This window comes from Sminthopsis crassicaudata, chromosome 4, assembly GCF_048593235.1.
Source record: "Sminthopsis crassicaudata isolate SCR6 chromosome 4, ASM4859323v1, whole genome shotgun sequence".
Classification (NCBI taxonomy): domain Eukaryota; kingdom Metazoa; phylum Chordata; class Mammalia; order Dasyuromorphia; family Dasyuridae; genus Sminthopsis; species Sminthopsis crassicaudata.
Window position 1 is genome coordinate 74446450 of NC_133620.1, and position 23994 is coordinate 74470443.

The following is a 23994-nucleotide window of genomic DNA, read 5'->3' on the forward strand; positions in this document are numbered from 1 at the left end:
TCCTATATATAGCTTCTTTTATATGTTTTATTTGAATATTGTCAATCTCATTAGCCTGCTTTTTGAAGGCAGGAAATGTTTTTGGACTCTTTTTGTATCCTCAGCCCTTAGCACAGTGCCTGGCATGTAAGTAGAGGCTTAATAAGTGTTTATTGAATGAATACAAAATACAAGGCAGTTAAGTGTTTTTGGAAGATCACGACCTACCCCATGGAAATTGTACTTTGTTCTTCTAACAGTGGGTAGAATGTTGGATGTGGAAATGATAAAACTCCTGAGTTCTGACCCAGCCCCAGATATTCACTTTTTTTAGCCCTGGATATGTCACTTTAACTTTTCAATTTATCTCAAGTGTCAAGTTTATGGAAGAGGAGTTCTTGTTACCAGAGCCACCTGCTAGTGGCTGCTAGGGATCTAATTCTGACCAACAGAACTGAGAGGCAGTTGTATTCTCTGACCTCTCTCCTCTTCCCTCCAATGCTTCATTCCCCATGCACAAGCAACATCTGAGTCAGTAAGGGCTAATTTGCAATTCCTTCAAGGGTGTTATAATTCAAAGCTGTGGGGGCTTTTGGAGAATTGACCATCCCTTCACACTTAGGTGTGGTCCTTAATAGTTCTCCGTTTTTGTTTTATGGCAACACAATTATTTCTCCTCCCCCCGCCCCCAACAGTATGGCCAGTAAGTCTATGCAGCAGCTATTATCAGAGTTTGCATCCTGAGGAATGCAAACAGCACTCTTTTCCATCCTATTTATTCCTCTACATGGTTTCAGGGTGAGACACCATAGCAGGTGTTAAATCTTGAGATGTCATGGAAGTAAACTTTCTGACAAAGGAGAAGAGGACTGTAGCAGAACAGGCATTTTTCTTAAGTCTCTCATCAGTCTCCTGGCTCGGCCTTTTGATATACTGGCCCATTTTAATTACACCAATTGGGTCTCTCTTCCCTTCCTTTCCTTTCCCTTGAGTTACTGAAGGGAGGATCCTACTCTCTAGCAATGCTGCATCTTTGTTTCTTGTGTCCCTGTTCGGGCTCCATTTGTTAAGGGAGTCACCTGCTAGTGGCTACTGGGATCTAATTGTGACCAGCAAAATAGATCCCTTCATGTGAAAGGATGATGACAATGCATGGAGAATGCAACTGCCTCATTCTTTGACCTCCCTCATATTCCTTCTTGCCTCCATTTCCCTCCCAATCCACAAGCAACTTCTGAGTCAGTAAAGGGCGATTTGCAACTCCGTAATTCATAGCTGTGGAGACTTTGACCTGCCCCTTCACACTTAGGTGTCTTAAATTCCGTAGAATAAGATAAGCTGGGGCTGTCTAGTACAGCAGGAAAACCCTATTCCCCATGTCCTAACATAAATTGTTTTTAAGCCAACATCTTCTATCATATAGAACACATTTATAAAATCACCCTTTTGTTGCTTTCCCAGGTTTGTTTAATACTTTTTCTTTTCTAGGGAAAAGTTAAAAATTGGATGTTGTCAGCTGGCCCAGATGGAATACACCATGCAGCAGTGCAATGCCTCTGTCTATATGGAAGCCAAAAATCGGGGATGGTCTGAAGATATGCTCAACTACAGGACTTGTTAAATGTTTTCTTCCTTAATCCTTTATATGAGTTGGACTAGTTGAAATAACAGTATAATGTAGTTTTTGTTTTGTTGTGAAGTCTTTTGAGCCAAACCCCAAATTGGATCAAGAATAGTCCTCAGATTTTCATGTTTGTTTGACTGCCTTTTCCTGAAACAGCTAAGACCTGAAAAAAGCTTAGTGCTTATGTCCTGGGACAAATGTTTTTTTACTGTATAAGTTCAGTTCTTTTGGAGTCAACAACATTCCCCACTCCTCTTATCCCTAGGTTTTATAGATGGGATGATGTGGCTGGCTGTTCAGTCTCTTCCCAGCTTGAACTTGTCCTTAAAGTCAGGTTATATTGTCACAGTTGTGGGACCAGACATAAGAACCAATCCCAATATGGCCACATCTTACAAACTGAACTTCAGCCACCTGGACTATTTGTTTTGATCTGGATTTACCCCTGCAGGCCAGGGAACTAATTTAATACACGTTTTGATGTAGCCTTTAATATGAAAATCTTCAGTTATGACCTAAAGCTTTTATTTTGGGGTCATTTTGCTGCTTTCAGTTCCTACACTATGGCATCGAAGTTAAGCTGCAATGCAACTCTACCTCTTCCAATCTTCAATTCTTATAAGCATCCTTTATTTCTAGAAGAGGATTTACTTGAAATGCAACTCTGCCCTAGTTTATAGTTTTAGCAATGTTAGCTCTTGGCTGAAACTCAACATTTAATCTTCTGCATTATTCATTTGTACAATGAATTAGAAATATATTCTACATTTGGTAACAAATCCAACTAGGCATTCTATTCCAAATATATGTCTTATTTATTTTAGAAAAATTTAAATAAATTTTTTTGAGTAAATTTAAGTGTTTCTTGCTTTACTTTTCTTTCAAATAAGTTACATGAGGGACTGGAAGAGATCTTAAATTGCTAGTTAGGGTAGCATGTAAATGTTTCCACTCCAAATACCCAATTTGTATATTTAATGGAAGTGGCTGAAACTGAAAACTGAATTTTTACTTTGACAGTTTTCATTAACTTGAAAATACTTAACACTATGAAGCACCTGAACATACAAGACAGACAGCATAGTTAAGGTCCATTACCAGGATGTGGAAGTCAGACAACACAAGGTTACTGGACCACAACCATAAGGCAATTTTATGTAATCTGAATACTACTGTAATACATATTTGAATCTTGGTTTGGTTATCACCTGTGTATTTTTTGGACAAGTCACTTTAAATGCTCTTTCAAATTAACATATTTTATCATCAAATGCTATAAATAAGTATTTGGACTTTTAAAGGGACCTTATTTCATCTAATCCAATTCCTTTTTCTAGGTTAAGGACACAGATTCCCTTTACTTTTATCATGTCATAGCTGAAGATAGGCATTGACTATCTCCCTTCTCAGATGAAATGGCATAGATGTCTGTCCTAATCACAGGGAAATGAGGGGGGAAGAGAAAGTTTCCTTACACATTACAAAGTTCTACATTCCTCATTCTTCAGAAGCATACAACAGATACTAAAGAAATAAGTACACAAACAATCATGTTCTGATTTTAATTTCATGGTACAAGGATTTCCTGCAAGGTACCTTTAATGTGTTTGCATCAGCAGTAAAGCATTAGAAAGTGCCAATTTTGGCACCTTAAGTTAGATGTGCAGCATTACACATTAGACACCAAGTATCCCAAATTTATCCATAAAACAAAAACATAGTTCTGCTTAAGGTTGTTTCCAAAAACCTAGTAGAGTGTGTATTAAATATTTCATGAGCAAGGACTGCCATGTGGGAATTAATTGTACTGTTCAAGATGACTACTTTGAAAAGAAAACATTTCACTATCTTTCACTTAGCTTAAATAAGAGTCTCGTACAAAACACTCTTCAACCCAAACCAAAATACTTAAAAGCCAGAATTATTTCCACTCTATTGTAATCAACTATGTTACTGTTCAGAATCCTATTCAAACAATTAAAGTGTTGTATACAAAAAACAAAACAAACCAAAAAAAGTTGCATCTGAGGCCAAGGCTTAGAAGTTAGCATTCTAGGAGTTGAAGAAAAGCCTTTCTCTAAGCCCATTCTAAGACTCTCCCTCTGCTTCAATAATTTGAATCTGCCACTTTTCATATCAACAGATAAAAGTACTCTGCTGAGAATATAAAAACTTTTTATAAAAAGGCAATCATAAAAGATTAATTCTTGTTAGGCATGTCAGCTTTCTTTAAAAAAAAAAAAATAGCATTGTAATATATTAAATAAGGATTTTTTTGTTAAGATTGTTGTTATTGAAAAGGGGCCTAGGGAAAAAAATTTGCCGACATCCCAATACCTTATTCCCTCTTGCCCCATAAAACACATTCAAAGGAGAAAGTCATTTCATGTGCAAATTGGCAAAACAAATGTGGAGAAGAGGGAAACTCTTGAAATGATATGCCCAATCAGTTCTTAAGTTTATTTTTTTTTTTTACAATGTCAACTTTCAAAAAGACAAAAGTAACCAAAAAAATTCTAAAAATACACAAAACAAACCTTCATGTTGGCATTCTTTTCAAATAAACACAAAAAATTATGTACAGCACATATTATAGTATGCAATATGCAAAAGCTTTGTGTTGCTGTTAGCAACTTCTATATACCCTCCCCCACCCCCAATCCCACCCTATTCACAACTGTACCTCTACTAAACACAATTACATCACTAAGCCTGTTAGTTTGGAAAGGGCCTTAAAATTGTTAAAATTGGAAAAGCCTTGTATAGGGGCTCCATTCATTTGACTCAGGATTATAGACTTCCACAGTATTTAGGAATTCATTGCCATCAAATCCTCCCACTGCATAAATGGTGTTCCCCACAGCGGCAATGCCGGCGTTGCTCCTTGGTGAAGTCATGTTTCCCATCATCTTCCATTCATTTCTAGCTGGATCATACATCTCTACACAACTGACAGCATGAGAACCATCAAAGCCTCCACCAACAAATAGCTTTCCTAAAGGAGAAATGCCATTAAGTATTAATAGGAGCAAATACAAATATACAGCAGAGATACAATGAATAAAAATCTGAAGGGAAGCCAGAATCTTAGCAATTCAAATGCGTTATTATTTTTAAGTTATGTCAATTCAATTTTAATCTCTGCATTTTAGAAAGGATGACAATGAGATCAAGATTCCAAAGAACCATAAATTCCTGAGACATTATGAGGGCTTGTTTAGTCTAAAGTAGGTTAAATTATATGCAGAAACTGAATAGGAGGAAAAATGGCTTTAATTTATAGGTTGTAGGCCACATAGAAAGACCGCAGTCAACTGTTATATGCTTAAGGCATTAACCTGCATCATTACGATTTCATAAAATTCTATATATATGTGTGTGAATATATATATATCTATATATGTATGCACACTCCCCTACTTTTACATTACCATTTTTGCTTTTAAAAGTTCTATAATTTAGAATGTCAAAGAATTAGTCAAATTAATGAATTTTACAATCTATTCTCTTCATACTGAAATTTATAGTTATTTTTAAGTATATAAGAATTTTGTTTCTTTTGTTTCTAAATTTGAATTATAAAAATTATTTGGATCTATGGAACTTTTGGAAGCTACCAAATTTACTCACATATATATTAAACTACTGAGAAATAGAAGGGATCCAGCATCCAACTCACAAACAAAAGGAGCCCCCCTTTCAACATGTAGTTAGAGACAACAGATTTTTGCTTCCTTTAAAGTTGATTATGGCAACACTAATTTCGTTGTTTTTCAGCTATGATCACTGACATCTTGGTAGAAAGGAAAATATTCACCATTATGAACAGCTACTCCAGCTCCACGTCTAGCCACATTCATAGATGCAATCAGTGTCCAGGTGTTATTCTCCGGGTTGTAGCGCTCTACTGTATTCAAGCAATTCCAAGACTCTGCTCCTCCAATTATATATAAGTAACCACTAAGCTCACATACTGCTGATTGATGTCTACCTGTAAAGGCAAATTCAACTAGTATTATCACCTTATTACTAAAATTCCCTTAGAATTATTTATTTCAAAGGTACTCAAGTAAATCTGCCTTAAAAAATATGAAACCACCAACTTACGAATGTTAAGGGGAGCACAGCTGGTCCATGACTTTGTTACAGGATCAAATACATCACAATTTTTTAGTCCTTTCTGACCATATGGATCAGAGCCACCAAGGATATATAGTTTTCCATTCAAAGCACAGACCCCTATATTTGAAGGAAAGAAACAATTATATGCTATTTTAAAAATTCAACTATCAGGGCAGCAAGATGGCACAGTGGATAAGGGCATCAGCCCTGAAGTCAGAAGGACTAGAGTTTAAATCCAGTTTTACAAAACACTTCCTGTGTGACCCAGGGCAAGTCACTTAATCCCAATTGCCTCAGCAAAATAAAGTAAAATAAAACAGAATTTCAAGTATCTAAAACCTTTAAAACCTGGACAAAAAATAATGTACCTGCATTACAACGGTTGGTTCTCAATTCAGGAACTTGAATCCAGTCATCTATATTTGGATCATACATCTCTCCACAACTCAGGTCATCAGAGTGGCCATTTGAACCACCAACCACATAGAGCTGACCCTAGGAAATAAATTATTTCAGTCTCATCTGTTTAAAATTTCAACAAACACAAGACTACAGAATTTCAATCAATTCCCAAGTCACAGGAGAGACTAAGAAAATAATGGTCTCTACTATATATTATGGGATCAACTCAATTACCATTAACACTGCCATTTGAAACCGGGCTCTTGGTGTTCTCATGGGAGCCAAGAAGGACCAATGATCTGTATGTGGATCATAGCATTCAACTGTGCGAAGACATTCTTCTCTGTTGTAGCCACCTAAAAGGAGTAAGTAAACCAATATATTTCTGAGCTCAGAATTCCTTCAAATGTTTCTTGGAGTATACACACATAATACAGTGCACTTATTTTTGAAGCCTTAACTATATGTCTGCATTAGAATTGAGAAATAGATTTAATTCTTAAAGTCAATTGTTTATTCTTGGATTGAAAATTAGAATAAGAGGGAAAACAATTCATTTATATTCCCACACTAGTTGGGCTGTTTTTTAAATCAAAGTCTCAACTTATGACTGTTGAACAAAAGGCAAGAACATTTACTAATAGCTTCTTTCCATAGGCAAGAATGGGCAGTATTCAGAATAAATCATGAGGAAGCAGTAAACATTCTTAATCAACAATAGGATTTAGCTTTCACTAGCAACATACTGAATATCCTTATTCCCTAATATCTATTATAAACTTCGCTAGGCTTCTACATGTAAAATGTTTCTCAGGTTAACTCACCTGCAGCTATCAGTTTGCCATTCAATTCAGCTGTTCCTAGACCAGATCGAGCATAGTGCATGGGAGACATGGGCTTTTCTACAGGGCCATCTGGTTGCAATTCAAAACTTAAACTTTTAATCAGTCGAGGAGTACTTGTTGGTGAACTCTGTGGACTATTGCGTCCATGAAGGAAAATTACACAGAATACACCATCCAGCACAGCAAGACACAAGTAAGTATTATCTGCAAGCACAAAAACTTGGCATTAAAAACTACATCTCAACAAACATGATCTCCTCCCCCAACAGGTGAGATGGTACCCTGTATTTCATTCTTTTGCAGAAAGGTGGGGATGTCTACCTGTATGGAACATAGATTTTCAGATTTTTAAAAATTTTTTTGCTCCTCTTTTTTTCATTTTTAGGGGAAAAAAAAATATATCTTATGTGGAATGGATTTCTTAGGAGGTATGGATAGTAGAAGGAATTCTGACTATTTTAAAAAACTCATTTACTTGTAATTTCAGTTTTGAAATCCATTATTTATACATACTATTTAAGTAACATGCATGTTAAGATATAATAATATAGTATATAATAATACAAAATATACAAAATATTAACAACTAATTTGGAGGGAAGTTTTTTCTTCCCAAATCAGTAACAAAATTTTGCTACTCAATAGGGCAATTCATCAATTTTTATATACTTACTTGAAGTCTTTTCTGAAGCAACAATTTTCCATTCATGCTTAGGACTTTGTACCGTAGCATTTGGAGAAGAGACACATCCAGTTGAATTGCTACTTAACTGCTTGTGGCCATTCTCACGTGGTGGCTTTTTCTGCAAAATCAAAAGGGAGCTACAGAAACCTAGGCAAAGACTACACACTGAACTACCTCTGTGCCTCTGAGCCATTATGAAGACAAACACATGATTCTAAAATCCATGACTTATGTATGTCATTTATAGCACACCTAAATTTAAACAAATCCATTTTCTAACCACTGACAATTTTACTTGCACACCTATGTTAAGTGTTCACTTCATAAAAGAACCACCATATCTTAAGACAAGTCAAAAAACAATAGCCAATTTAATAATTAAGAAACTAGCTACAAGTAAGAATATACTTAATAATTCAAACAAGGAAATATTCTGACAACTTTATGTTTAAAGCATGAAAATCTCAAAGGCAAAAGGGAATAGAAGATACATTTGGTACACATTATGAGCTCACAGAATTTGTTTTACAGATGTGTTAGAAGACCTAATGTTTCCCTTCAATGAGGAAGAAATATATGCAGTGCCTCTAAGACACAGTGCGCCAGGTAGAATTAACAGATTTTCAATGGAAAGAATTTAATAAGAGGACTTGTGTTCAACTCCCAGCTCTGTACTGCTACCTGTGTGAACTTGGGCAAGTGATTTCTTTTGGCCTTTTCTCATCTCTTAAATGAGGAATAGAAGTTTCTTCTAGTTCTAAATCAGTGATCCCAAGTATCATTGCAGCTATATACAGTCAGAGGCAAGTAATAATAAGCCCATCTTCTAGCAGCTGTAAACCTACAAGTTAATGCTATAAAGCATTGTGCAAGATTTCCCACAAACCTGATCAATCTATAGAAGCCATGTCAGGAATTATAATTACATGAGAACATGACTCAATTTACAGACATGAAGTCCAAATTGCTATAAATCCACAGTATTGGTTTAAGTACTTCTAAAGTAATAATTTTTACTTCAGCCCGCCTTTATTTTTATGATGATCAGAGTATAGAGTTAACAACATTCTGACAAAAATTTCTATAAGTGAAGATTTCGTTTGACCTGATAAAATTCAAGAGTTTTTCAATAAAAATTATTATGCACAGCCAAAAATGAATCATATCTTTAACACTTGTTTATCATCATCTCAAATCATCCAAATGTGATTTTGTTTATTTAGGTTGAATATCTTGATTAATATTTGGAGTAAAGTTTGTATGTTGAAAAAAGGCAATAAAAAATAAAAGACTGGGGATAACTTGTAAAAGCAATGAAATTGTAAACAATATGAAGCAAGATGCACATTGGAATTAATAAGCAAGTTTCTCCATATTCATTGATTTAGAGAATTACTTCTTAGTATGCAAAAGAATTTAAGTTTTATCATTCTTTATGGTTCTGATATCTACATACTGTCATTATGATTTGCTATTTATGTCATTATAAGCTCACACATTAAAGGACCAAATACCACATGCTAAGAAACATGTCCAAAACTTCTTAAATGTCCACATGATCAATCATCTGGCTACAAAGATCAAAATACCTCTTTATAGTCTCAAGTCTCTAACACTAATTTATAATATGCTAACTTATCCTAAAACAAAACCCCAATTTTCACTGTCACTATTCTTTCATTACGTCACTTTAAAAGCCCTTTGTCTTATTGCAAATCTTAATTTACGGGGAAGAATCCAAATGGAATCCCAGATTGGCTACTTAGGTGTGCTATAAAATTTACTATCAAATTTTAACCTGCAGTTACCTCCAACTCTGCAATGTGTACCTGCACAAACTGAATGTGGTCATCATCACTGCCAAACACCTCAGCCTGTCCATCTAGTAGATTCCCATCAAGCAGCTTGTGATCAGCTGAGTAGTACAACGTTTGAACCTGCAAAACAGCAATAGAATACCCATGTGGTGGCTCTTGTCACCATAACTACTCTCCTATTAGGTAGAATACAAAGACTCCACAAGGGAACCTCCAGTGAGTGTGCCTCTTGATATCTCACTCTGGCAAAATCACAAATTAAAAGAAAAATACAAGTCATGGTGGTAAAAAAAAAAAAAAAAAAAAAAAAAAAAAGAAAAAGAAAAAAAGAAAAAAAGAAAAAAAAGAAAAAAAAAAAGAAAAAGGAAAAAAAAAGGAAAAAAGAAAAAAAAAAACCTTTTTTTTTTTGTTTTTTTTTGTTTTTTAAATCTTCCAATACTGGCTTAAGAATCCTTGGCTTGTTCTGCTTGAAAGAAATCTTCATTTTTCATGACTCCTAATAATTATTAACATTTTTGATGTAACATTAAGAGAGAAAGTATAAAAGCACAATATACAGGATCTTGAGTAATATACAGATTCACAATCACATATTAGGGTTTTACTCCCTGAAAATAAGCTCTTTTCCATGTACAATTATTTTCCTCTTGGGCAGGATGAAAAATGCCAACAAAAGTGAACTTTAAAAAAATTCAATTCCCAAGCCCCAAAACAGAAAAAAATGTGAGCATGCAATAATACATACTAAAGCAGCCAAATAACAAGTGGCAAGGCAGAAGATCAACTGAGAACATAAATGACACAAGGTGTTTTTTTCAAAAGTCTCTTAGGCTTATGTCTTTATCATATTATCTAGCTTCAGTGGAAATGCTACAATTGAGCAATTAAGTGCAGTGTCCTTAAGGAAAAATTTTTTCCAAGTCTCCTTCATTAATATTTTAGGCTTTGGTGCATGTGTGTTTGTTTAGGGGATTGTTGGGGATGTCTTAAGAAAAAGTGGCCCAAGAGAAGTTTAGAGGTATGCATGAATAACACCAATGAAAGACATAAAGCTTTAAAGAAAAGAATCCTGTAAAGGAGTAAACACCATTAAATCATCATCGCTCTCTGCCCACAGCGGATTTTTCTTAGGAGAACTGGGGCAGGACTGCTGCTTCTGTACGTGTCAATACACTTGAGGTTTCTTCTTGTTTCTTCAGTCTTGGGTATCCTAGTTTTGTTAATAAACCTATAGGGAGATAAATCAATGGGGAGGAACAACCATTAGAAGCTTTTACCTACTTTTCATATTTAAAGCAAAAACCTGTGAAAGAAACATTATAAGAATCTACAGAAATTTCAGTACCACCTCCCCATTTCTAAAGCAAATTACATGCTACTTTAAAGAAAGTTATCAGCACATAATGAGCAAAGAAAAAAAAATAAAAGAAAGCAGAAGACCAGACTGAACAGTTCATTCAGCTCACCTGGACACCCCCCCTGTTTCTCAGCTTAGGGGTACCTATAGCAAAATTTAAATTCTTTAGGGTCATGGTTATAAAATAAAATGAAAGGGAATCCTTCATGTCAAAGCAACTTAACTTTAAAGAATTGTTTAATCCCATTTACTTAAAAACTAACCTCTTCCATCAGCTCTTCCAGACTGTCTCCATTCTCCCAGATGCTACGTTGTACCCAGTTGATTACCTTTGTATATAATTTGCCATTGCTAGGTAGGCAGACATTGTCTTCAAGCATGACCTCCAACTAGAGTTCCAAAAAGAGAAAATAATCATTAAAATGTTTTAGTGCCCACTTAGTCAGTAAAAATTCTAGTTCTACTTATTGCATGAGTTTCTATTGCAAAATTATGTTAAAACCAATTTTTCATGTTTATTCTACCTAAAACTTCTTTTCTACATTTAATTATAAACTGCACTCCTTTTTAAAGAAAAACAGATAAAGTTTGAGAAAAACAGGAAAAAAGATACTCAGCCAGCTATTAAGATAAAACCATTTCACTTAAATGATTTTTACAATCTTCTCTGAAATACACCTTTTGTATCATTTTTCTAGTATATAAGGTGTATAAGTGGTAGAGAATAATGCACTTCTAAAAACAAAAAGGGAGAAAAACTGAATAGTGAACTAAAGTGAAACTAGTCACTAATAATCTTCACCACAAGTCAGGTTGAGAAAATGTATTACACTCCTTTCATTGGGACAGGTAAGAACTAAGAATGAGGAATGTCATAAACATTTATGACAGTTTTTTTAAACTATTTTGTTTTGCTTTCTTTGTTTCTAAGGGGAAAGACCTTATCTGGAAATGACCTGAAGAAAGGTACAAAAACTTTTAAAAAATGAAGCAGGCAGGATAATTTTTATTTTTCTTCTTACTTTTAGCCGGGGAAGTTTAAGAAATTCCTCTTCTTCTGAAATTTGTAATAGGTGTTCCTGGATATAAACATCAACTTTATTCAACAAACGTGAGTCTCCCATGCAACTTGCAAAATTCCGGTAAGAGATACAGCTTGAAACATCCATCCTGGATAGCAAATAGTCACCACAAACCTTTGGAAAAAATAAGGATATGCAAATATAACAATATTTCACAACTTCTCTGTGAATTTATAACCTATACTTTTCAAATAGTAAATCTTGAGAAAAACAGTAAAAGCTCCAGAGAGCAGAAAAGGCAGGATATAATGTTGATGTTTAAAGGATTTTCCCATAAGCTAGACAGCCCTCTGAGATGGAAACAGTAAGACCTGGAACCTAGTCTATTAAAAGTTTTTTGGTTTAACCACAGATCCCAAACAACAAAGAAAAGCCCCAAATTTATTTTCATTTCTATTAAGCAATTATCTCTGTCAAGGATCTACATGCATACTTCCTTTACTTATGAAAATTTTCATTTGAGCCATGATAATAAATTTTCAAAGTTATGCATATGACTAAGATCAGAGCAACACTGAATTCTCATTATATAAATAAGACTATACCTGCTTTACTCTGTCCATCTTTAGCTTCTTAGCTGCAGAATAAACATCTTTTACTAACTCTTTATCAGCTTTCAATCTATTAAAAAAAAATTCAAAGGTCCATTATAGTATGTCCATATTAAGGTTTCTAAAACACATGTTTTAAATTAGGAATTTCAAAATTATGATATGGAAGCTCACTTTCATGTGATAGTACTTACTGAGCAGTGTAGGCATAATTCAACAAAACTTCAACAGCTTCTGGATTGAGATCGTCAAATTTAACATGAGATACTCCATGAGGATCACTATCACTATTGAAGATTTCAAATAAGTAGGGACTGCAGCAAGCCAAAACTGCTCTGTGTGCCAACATCTCATGCCCACAGACCTTAAGATTATAAAGAATTAGAATCAGAAATTTATTAGATAACATCTTACCAACAAATCATTATGTAATATTCAGTTCTCTCAATTTCCCCCAAGTTATCTTCTCAAAGTATACTTTGTAAATGCCTTTTATGGAAAATATATTAATTAAGTCTGGAAATTTTTGTGACCTGGCAATAAAAAAAATATCTTCTTTGTTTTTTTAAAAGAACTATATCCGTATATTGCCCAAGCCAAATACAGGAACCTGATTTCTGATAGTCTCTGACCTCCTATTTAAGCAACTCAAATCGTCCCCAGCTCCCGAGTAGTTCCCTATATTAATGCCATTTAGTGGGTATACCAGACTGGCTTAGCCTACTCTTGCTCATACTTCCACTTCACTCCAATAATCAAAATTTAAGTACCTGAAGTCGAACATCACAGAATTGGCCACTTTTCCGCAAAGCATTTAATTTGGCAACTGAAGACTCAATAAAATTTTCATCTTCAAACATTAAATATCCATTGGGAATCATTTTTAAATATAGATTTGGCTGAGAGAAAGAAAACATCTGTTATTTTTTTCTTCCTAGAAAATAACTTTAAAAAAATTAACAATTTTGTTACACAAAAGACTAATACCTTTTTATAAATCCTATTTTACCCAAGTTGGATATCCTTAAATTACCATGTACATTACATGGAATATAAAAATATATTCCAAACAATAATGCAGCAAAGCATGGTCAATAAAATGCCCCAAACCAATGAAGACCAATCTATCCCTATATCCCTTAAAGGCTAGCAAACAGAATGACTAGAAATGAGGACCACTTCCAAGTTTCCATCCCTGTTAACTACCCCGTCTTTAAGAAGGAAACTATGAACTCTTGTACTGATTTATTTCAACTTATAATGAAAAATAACTTCCTAATCTAAAACTAGAAATATCCTCCAATTCTTTTTCCTTTCTTTCCTCCTCTCTGCATAATTCCATGGGTAGATTCATTTTAAATTAAGATGTCATAGAAAATCATCTGGTCCTATACCCAGAAGCTCTGCCATTTTTAACCTTATAACCTTGATAAGGTCATTTGCTCCTCAATCTGGGACTCAGATTTCTTCATTGTCAAATGAAGGGCTATGACCCAGACACAGAAATCCCTTTTAGATCAAAATCTTGAGACAACACAAATTGGCGGGGGGAAGAGGAAGGGATCAATGAATAACTCTATTCACACATATAGCCTACTTTTAATAAATTTCTAGAAAAATATAGCCTTTAGAAGCTAAATTAAACTTTCACATTCTGTGTAATCTAAAATCATCTTTACTTTATAAAGTAAAAATTGATTTACCAAAGGTATATTTTTTTCATTTACCTGCATTAAAAAAATGAATGCTAAAATTCTACTTATAAAAATAGAATAAAATGGATCACTGAAGTAAACATTAAAATAGATTTTTATTTTTTAGTCACTGAAGTTTAAAATACTGACACATTTGGTATAACTTAAATGATATCAAAGAATTCATATTCCTAATGTTGTCAGTGAGAAATATTTAACAATTTCAGAGTAAAATGAATATATAGATGAAAGAATACCACAGCTTTTTTACTCTTGACTTTGATAAAAAAAAAAAAAAAAAAGTGTTATAATTCTTAAAATTCTAAAAGAAATCCTTACCTAGCAAAGATTTTAGCAGAACATCAATGTTCTGCATTTAAAGTCTCTTCAGGTATTAAGCTTTTACTCACCTACTAATATATTTGTGAGAATTTATGCCAGAAGATTTGTTAATAATCCAAGGAAATTGGAGTGTGAAAATGCAGCATACGATTTTGTTATCTTCTTGTATGAAGACGGGGGCTGAATAAAGGCAGATGTGTTTAAAGCTGCAGTGGTGATTTCAAAACTATCAGGCTTGAAAATGATGTAATCAAGTCCTTAAAAGCTATAGACATGAATTTCTTCTGTGATAATCATGCATCATAATCTGTAAGAGAGAGAGTTTTTTCTTAGATAAATTAAAGTTCTACCAAGAGTTTACAATCTCAAAATATAAGCAACCTTTAAAAAACTGATTTAGCATCAAGTACAAGATTACATGTAACAGTGTCTCAAACTCAAAAATTAACTAACTTGAATTTCCTTCCTAATTCCCCTACCTGATTCTATTAATTAGTGCTCCATAAATGATAATTCTTTTCAAGATCCAATAATCCTTGAGCTTGAGAAATTTTGCAAACAAAAGATTTAATATGCTCACTTCAATATTTTTCCTACTAAGAATTAGGAAAAATATATTTATGAGCACACTCTTTAATTTTTTTTTCCATTTCTGATTATATCCTTCCCCTACATAGCCAGTCATTTCTTTTTACAACACCAATTTTTTTTTTTTTTTAACCAACTTTAATAGCTTACATCTACATCCACAGTCCTTTCAACAACTTTTTAAAGGCAGGGGGCATTTTCTCTTCTCTGGGGTCACTCGGTCACATGTAGACAGTTTTTAAAAATATTTACATTGTTGCAGTCATTTTGTATACTGTTTTTCTGGAGTTGCTTTCTTCACTGTTCATCTAAATCTTCCAGGGCTTTTCTGAATTTTTCTTAGTCATCGTTTTAATGGCATAGTAATACTGCACTGTTTTTTATGCCACAAATTGTTTAGCTATTGTCCAATCAATATGTGATATACAGAGCAGACCTCAAAGCCAAGTAGACTTGATTTCAAAAAATGCAAGCAGTGACCTTGGGCTAATCATTTAACCTCATGGTATGCTAATGGTATCAAATTCAAACAGTCTATGTTTTATCATCATGTTATTTTGTTAAATATCCTAAATCTATGCTCCAACTTATCCCAATCAGTAACTATGTATTTAGTTTCTCTTCTTTGCTACCTCAAAAAATGCTGCTATGACTTACTAGTATATGTGCGACTTCTTTTTGTCTTTTAGACAACCTATGTCTTATGGATATTTTAGTCATTTATTGAGCACAATCCTAAAGTAATTTCCAGAATGGATTGATCAATTCACAATTTGAGTGTATTTAAGTGGCAGTCTGCAGCCCTGTCATTCTCTAGTTTTTTTGAATGTGAATGAATTCTGAGAAAGAACAACATTTAATGGAGAGTGCAGACGCCTCTGGGTTGTGCAGAAAGATATGAAATTCTAAAGCCTTTTAATGTACCACAAGCAGATAATATGAAAATAATTAAAGAATTGTATATGAAACATTACTGAAATAGATTAAATTCTCATCTTGTCATTCAGAAAAGAAATCAACCCATATGAAGCACATCTACAACTGTGGCTATGCCAAATGAAGGAACTTAAGAAGAGTAAAGAGTAAAGAGTAAAGGAAAACATCAAAGAGTCACTATGACAAATACATTTATCATGCTTGGCTTCATAGGAGAAAACTAGGAACAATACCTACAAGTTATAGAAAAGCAGATTTCAGGTCAGCAAGATTTTCTAATCAATAAGGTTTTGTATAAGTTATCTGAATTTCTTTAATAGCTAGAGAAAAATATTTGTCTAGGTATTGATTCAGAGGCTGATCTACATGCAAGTCTGAGTGTATAAATAGATAAGTTTGCTTCTTTAACAATATAGTGGTTATTTCTTATAATTTTCTCAAAATTCAAATATCTTTCTACATAAATGCAAGATATAGCATATATTATAGTTACCATTTCTCCATAAAGAGTATATTACATGTCACCTGAATTTAGTAGTACTACAAACTACTTCAGTAGAAGTTTTCTTATAACGGATTATAAGTGCCCCAAGCTGTCTGCTATTACAGTTTAATGAAATGAACCACAAGATAATCTTAAGCATAACACATAAAAAAAAAAAAAAAATGATACTAGTTTTTATTATCAGTTTCCATCTATAAAACTTAGTGATTAAGACCAATAACTGCAAAAAAAAATTAACTAAATGAATGTTAAATTCACTTTAATTGTGTCAAGTAATTCTTGGTTTAACAAATTTAGTTTTTTTGTTTTTCTACAAAAGCACTGTCTACACATTGTATAAAATTTTCAGAATATGTAAACATTCATTTTAGTGACATTTATTGGGAATGGGGAAAGAAGGCCCTAATTGAACTTCACTGCTTTAGCAATTTTTCTTGCATATGAAACTGAGCTTACAAGTCAAGGAAACATTTGTCAATATCAGATCATCCCATGACCACTGAAAAGAAAATTTTACTTAGAAAAAAAATAGTCAAACAAGAATAAACCAGATGATCCCTACAAAATCTTAGTTTTTGATCCCTTTCTTCTTCTTTTTTTTTTTTTTACTACAACTTGTAGGAAGACAAGCTTTTTGATTAATATTGACATATGCACATCTTAAAACTTATTCAGAAACTTCACAACATATAGGGAAATTTCATAATGAAATGGGTAAATCCTAGATTCAGCTCTAAGATTCTAGATTGCAAACTAGTTCCCTTTAAATAGTACAAGACAAAGCTGGATTCAAGTTAAGAGAACACAGTCTAAATTTTTAGACTATGATCAAAGATTTTATAAACATTTACATTAATGAAAATTATGAAGGAACCCCCTATTTTTAATGTGGTTCTGTAAAGTATTTTTAATAGTAAATACATATGACACATTTTTCACTGTGAAAATTTATTGCTTAAAGATGAACATATCCAGAAATATGACTCAATACTTTGAAGCCAGTGAGATGCAACCACTGTCTTCTGATTACAAGATTTTTGCTACCCAGAATGTGCCTGCAGAGTGAACTTGCTATTCTTCAGAGCTAACACACTCAGCAAAAATGTATACTAAGAGGTAGCCATGTTGTGAGTAAAACGTTCCTTTAAAGTAACAATGATTTTACAAGGTGATCCCTAATATAAAAGTAACTGATTTTTAACTATGGCATAATTAGTTCCAAGGTTTGTAAAAAAGCTTTTTATACATTTATCTCATTTTCATCCTCCTTAACTAAATTAGATAGGTACTTTGTCCTTGTTTAATTTATATTTTTATCATAGCAATTAAGATAAAAAACAAATTTCAGCCTTTTGTAAATTTTGTGATGTGTGGCTCCCTCTTTGATTTAATTTTTTAAAAAAATTCTAGATAGCTAACTATATTACCTTAGATAAGCTGTAACTAAACTAACAGTCGTTTTCTAAGTTCTTTTTATTAGACAAAAGCTTGATTTTTCAACAGTCCACAAAAATCAGAGTGTATGTCTACAATCTTTTATTTTTTTTTTTAATAAAGACTTAACTATTGAGAAGCCACAGGTTCAGAATCCATCATTCCTGTACCCTGTACATAGTGAATTCTTATCATATTCTAGGATAGGAACAGAAATTCAAATTCCCAAATTCAAGGGTGGATCAAAATTACCCTTTTCATAAACCATTAATAATACTAAGTTATTCACTCTTCTCCCAACTTGGAAAATAGACCTTATATTCACCCCTTTCTTTGAGAACCCAAAACATATTTCTATAATACCCAACTTTAATTGAAATGGAAATGAATGCAACTAAACTAATAAAGCTCAATGGAAAGACTGGATAAATTTAAAATATAGGTAATCTTGAATCAGTGAATAGAAAAAAGGGAAACCAGAATAAGAATTTTTTAGGGAAGGTCACTAATATGCATATCAGTTTAAAGACTTTATATACAATTGTGATTTTCTTTGGTTATGGCATCTACTTTTCCTTAAAGTTTTAAAAAAAAGAATAATTATGGACAAAGATGGAGAGAGGAGGCAAAAAAACAGAGAAAAGAGACAATGGAAGATAAAGTAAGAAGGAAACAAAGATCTGAGAATGGTAGTCAAAACAAACTGTTTTAGTCATATTTACTTAGTATTCCGTTGGGTGGTGTGGTCAGAGCCAAGTAATCACTGTTTTTCAGTGAGGAATTTATTAGGAGATACTCTTTCTCTTAAGGATAAAGTGGAGATTAGAATTCCTATTTGTTAAGGAGTTGGTTCAGCAAGGAACAAGGCTTTTAAATTGCTTAAAACATCCAAAACTTGGTAAGAATAGCAGCTCATCATCCTCTCTTCTCCCCCCCCCCCCAAGAAAATCAGTACCTGGTTTTTAGGTTTTCCCACAACCTTCCTTTTCCCCTTGGAGCACTCTCAAAAGACCTGGAATTAAAACTAGTGACTTTCTCTTGCTTTATTAAAAAAAAAAAAAGCATATTATCAACATTACATAAGAATATCCTTGAAGGAAATTAACTCCCACATAAAGGTAGTCATCTAGAGATAACACTGAGAGGTACTTGATTTTTTTTTATATGCCACAGAAAGTTGAAGCTGTCTGTTTCAGGTAACAATTTATACCTATATCATTCAAAGTCAAAGGCCATTATTTTGACTCTCTTTCTCCTGTAACCTAAAGTCCAACAACTATGAAACCACAACTTCAATTCTTAATTATGGACAAATTCTTCGGTTCTCTAATAAAAGCAAGAAATTGACTTCCAAAAGAAAACGTAAAAGCAATAACCTCAAAAAAAAAAAATAAAAATCTAAGCTATACTCTATATTGACAAAGGTGGTTAAATGAACCTATAAAGTAATACAATTATTACCACAAGGCTCTTAAAAGATGTCACAAAACAGAACAGAATAGCTGGAGGCCTGTTCCCCTATCACTGACTCACCTCCAGTTTACCTACAGTGACCAAATTACCACCATCTGGAATAGATCTATGTAACACAAATTACTCAAAAGCACAATTTTCACGATCCCCAAAATTATTAACATTTGCATCTACAGGCAATCAAGACATGGCCCAAATAAGAGAGTTAATTAAATTATTAATATTATTTCTTCATTCCCAGGACCTCTAGAAAAAGGACTAGTTCAATAAAATATGACTTAGATCAGGGTCTTTACTGTATTTTTTTTTTACAGATAATAGAATTTCTGGATTTCCCATAGTGAATCAGTTAAGATGAGCAACCTCACACTGCGAAAAGTGCAGAAGTGATGTCAGGGGTGTTCTGGGTCGTTTTTCACTATTATTTAACCATGGATCACAAATTATAAAACAGTGAGCAACTCAAAGAAATCCGGGTAAAGAAAAGGCTGTTCTTTCAGTAGCTCCTGATGCCTTTTTAATTGTCATCTAATTGTCATTTAATTGTCACTTTTACCCATTACTTTTATACAAGTATATATGAAACAAACCAAGGAAAACTTTAAAAATATGCAGTTATGAAATTAATATCCCTCTACCACGTGTAAAAAACGTGACGATTTTATTAAGTGTTCCAGCGTGTAGGACTGCTTCCTAAGACCCTCAGAGCTGGAATATAAACCTTAGAGCAGTAGGGTGGCAGGAGGTGTTTGGGGGGGGGGGGGAAGGGGCGCCCAAACCAAACCCTCCAGATGTAAGACGAAGTCCGGCTCCCGCGTGGCGCTGGCCCCCTTCGGTTTCACAGCCCCAGCGCCCCACGCAGGGAGGCTCGGCACTCCGCCGGCGGCACACCCCCAGCTGGCGATTGGATGGCTTCCCAATCAATCAGCCCCTACACGTCAGGGCAGCCGATGGCTGCCTCTTCCCGCCCCCTCTTCGCCTCCGCTTGGCAAGAGAAGCAGGCAACGTGGAGGGAACAAAGGAGCCCTGGGGCCGGCGGCTCTGCGCCCTGCAAACCCGGCCAGGGGCGGGGAGCTCTCCCATGTCCCGCTGACCCCGGGCGCGTCCTCATCGACCCCGGGCCCCACAGTGAGTAAAAGAGACCCGGGGGGCTCCTGCTCCAGACTGCGGGAGCAGGGATCGAGGTTCCCGCGCCTCGTTCCCCGGGAGTTGGGGGCCGGGCAGCGGCGACCGCCGGAGCCGTTCCTGGAGGTGACAGCTCCGAGACACCGTCAGGTGCACTTCCGAGATCGGGGAGAGGGAAATCACCATCCCGTGCCTCCGTTTCCTGCCTCGCAAATGAGGGGCCTTCGCGTCCTTCCAGCCCTACACCGACAAACCTTTCCCTTTTTCGGGGAAGACAGACAACACGTGTCCCGCCCCCTCCTCGTTTGCTAGCATCGGGGCCACCCCGCCGAGAGCGCGCGGGACCGGCCTCTCCCGGACTGCTAGTCGCCGGCGCCGGGGTTACCGATCCCGACACTCCGCCTTCCGCCTGCACACACCAGGCAGGCGGGGCCGCGCTCGCATCCCTTAAGCCATCCCCTCCTCGGTTCGGTGTCTGGCTGGCCCACGAGCTCCCTCCTCCCACTCTCTCCATCTCATCCCGCCCGCGGACGTTACCTGGTTCCTCTGAGAAACGACGAAAAAATTCATCGCTGGAGTTTCGGGGGGATCAGGAGGAAGTGAGTGGGAAGCGGCCCCAACGGAAAGTGCCTCGAGGCAAAGGAGGCAGCGATTGGAGAGGGAGGCTGGGTCAGCCAAAGGGAGACACAGACGGGGAAGGGGATCCGCACGGGCCGGATTGTTCGTTCGCCGTCCGCCCTGAGGAGGAGAACGAAGAAGAGAAGGAAGAGAAGAGGGAGCCGCTGCCACCGCTGCTGATCCTGCCGCTGCCCGGGAGACCGCACGGAAGATACGTCCGTCCTCCTCGCGCGCCAGAAGACACTGCTACCTCCCGCCCCGCGTTGGCCGCACCCCCTTCTACACGTCACCGCACGCGCCTGCGCTTCTGGCGCTGCCCCCTCCCACTCCTTTTTTCGTGAATCCCTCAGCGAATCAGAGCCCGACACACAAATCACTCCGCTTCCCTCCTTCCAACTCCCGCCGGAGCCGAAGCCCTGCCTCTCTCCCTCCCCCGCGCGCCCACCCCTCCCCCTTTCTATCCCTTCTGCAGCTGCACTAGGTCAGTGCAAGGTGATGTGAGGGCGAGGTCCTGGGCAGAGTGGGTAGTGCCGCCGCCTTCTGTTGCTATTCCTATTCCTCCTCCTTCTCCCTCTCCCCGTCGGGAGCTTTTTTTTTTTTTTTTTTTTTTTAATATCTAGACCAGTCTCCACCTGTGTGCTCTTTTCCCCGCCTACCCTTAACCCCAGGCTGGTTCTTTCCAGCGCCGAGGAGGAAGGAGTTAGCTGGGCCGGCAGCTCTTACCTGTCTTCCCGGATCAGATTTTGAAGATTAGTTTTCATCCCCAAGAATTAGGACTTCAGACTCGCCGTCTCCTCCCAGCGCCACACCCGGGCCTGGACCTAACTGCTTTAACTTACCTGGGTCCAAGCCACACCTTCCCCTTAGAGTTAATTGCAGTCCGCCAGGGGATTGGGAGCGAGGGGAGCGAACGGAAGCAGGGAGCGCGCGCCCGGACGCTCATGGGGTGCGAGGCATCCAGAGGCTTTGTGTTCACACCCAGTGTTTGTGGGTTTTATTTTTGCCCTACCGGCCTGGAGTGGAGAGACCCGACGCCAGTATATGCTAATCATCTCATTCCGAGCTTCTTAAACTTCAGTTCCAATAAATTTTTACAAGACTCCGGATATACAAAACACACAAACCCGGGTATATAAAAAGGCATCTGAAACAGGTGTGCAAACCAAACATTTATTGATAATAGGTCACAATTTCGAGCTGGAAAAGACCAAATCCGGTGCATCCACGGCAGAGGGAAGGGCCTTCCAAATGTGACAGAACCCAGGCCCCTTGAATCCTGTTACTTCTTATCTTGGCTCCTCACGGGTTCCTGCTTCTTCGGTGGAGAGCTGCACGCAGCTCTCTGCACAGACACAGGAACAATCCTTAACCGGCTCTGCCCCTTATGTCTGGAGAGGAGCAGCAGGCTGCGATGTGAGACGATGTACCTGGAAAATTTGAAACCCTTCCACCGAGCTTCCGAGGCCTTCGTGACTTCATAACATCCCCATTCTGAAGGGGAAACGACTTAGGACAGTGGTCCTCACACTTTTTGCATAGGGGCCAGTTCACTGTCCCTCAGACTGTGGGAGGGCCGGACCATAGTAAAAACAAAAACCCACACTCTGTCTCCGCCCCTCAGCCCATTTGCCATAACCTGCGGGCCTAGTTTGAGAACCCCTGACTTAGGAAATTGAGTGGGGGGAATAACTTGCTTGATTGAAGGAGAGGAAGTTTTAGTGAAGCAAAAGTTAACTCCAAACTGGAGTCTTAACAAAAACATCCAGGTGAGTGACCTATAAAAGGCTTGGTTAATCCCACAGGGGAAGGTGCTTGAGCAGAGACTGGACTTGTTCTTGTTTATATACTGATGGGTCAATGGACCACATATGATGTCCCAGCGCCAGGAGTTCTGGCAGTTTGTGGGACATAACAGAATTTATATTTATTGGAGTTTTCTTTACAGTGGAAATTTCAGAGGTTCTCATTTTAAAAGTCATAAGAAAAACCTTACTTTGTGTGAGTGATTTAATAAATCCAGGAAGAAAATCTCATCCTATTGAATTCAAATTTAGCATCAGATGCTTCCTAGCTGTGTGACCCTTTGCAAGTCACTTAACCTTGCCTCAGATTCCTCATCTGCAAAGTGAAATGGAGAAGGAAATGGCAAACCACTCTTGTTGCCAATAAAACACCAAAAAAAGAGTCACCATCAGTTGCTTATTATGTAAAACAGTATTTATTTAAAAGATAAAACAAAAACTTCAATTTATAACTTGCAATCCCAGTTTTCCCTCATCCCCTCCAACATTTATCATTATCTTTTCCTGTCATCTTAGCCCATCTGAGAGGTGCTTAGTGGTACCTCAGAGTTGTTTTAATTTGCATTTCTCTAATCAATAGTGAGCATTTTTTCATGACTAGAAATGGCTTTAATTTATTTGTCTGAAAATTGTCTGTTCTAAGGCAAAGAAGAGCACCAGTGCCTATGTGTGCAGGGGACTAGAGGCTCTTCCTGGGTAAAGATCAGAACACAAATCTCTCCCAAGATTATACCAGTTTGGAAGCACCAAAAATTTTCAGACTCCCAAACTAACTTGAAAAAGCAACACAAATAAGCCTGAGGCTTTGAATGGTACCTCCACACTGCCAGGTGAGCAGAGATCAACTTTAACATAAAGTTCAAAATCTAGAAATAGGCAGGAAAAAATGAGCAAATAACAACAAAACACCCTGGCCATAAAATGCCACTATGGTGGAAGGGATAAACTCTGAAGAAGACAATAATGTAAAAATAGTTATGAACAATTCCTGAATTGTTCCACAAGAATTCCTG

General features: G+C 36.6%; 2 protein-coding genes across 5 annotated transcripts in view; one reads left to right on the top strand and one right to left on the bottom strand.

Moving 5' to 3' along the window:
- SWT1 (SWT1 RNA endoribonuclease homolog) overlaps positions 1-2461 on the top strand; it is a 129642-nt gene extending 127181 nt beyond the window's left edge. For all 4 annotated transcript variants that reach the window (XM_074308583.1, XM_074308584.1, XM_074308586.1 and 1 more), the window contains exon 19: positions 1468-2461. In XM_074308583.1, coding sequence (XP_074164684.1) covers positions 1468-1600 — 133 coding nt within the window. In that variant the 3' untranslated portion in view covers positions 1601-2461. The remainder of the gene's footprint in view (positions 1-1467) is intronic.
- A 690-nt stretch (positions 2462-3151) lies between these two features.
- On the bottom strand, positions 3152-21238 carry IVNS1ABP (influenza virus NS1A binding protein). The gene is made up of 15 exons (XM_074308590.1): positions 21099-21238; positions 14569-14807; positions 13235-13363; positions 12659-12828; positions 12459-12534; positions 11854-12027; positions 11095-11220; positions 9487-9594; positions 7646-7775; positions 6952-7176; positions 6362-6483; positions 6094-6220; positions 5711-5842; positions 5421-5594; positions 3152-4598 (listed from the first exon to the last, which is right to left on the bottom strand). Exons 3-15 carry the CDS (start codon positions 13343-13345, stop codon positions 4345-4347), a joined length of 1929 nt encoding a protein of 642 aa, XP_074164691.1. The 5' UTR covers positions 13346-13363; positions 14569-14807; positions 21099-21238; the 3' UTR covers positions 3152-4344.
- Positions 21239-23994: the final 2756 nt, after the last annotated feature.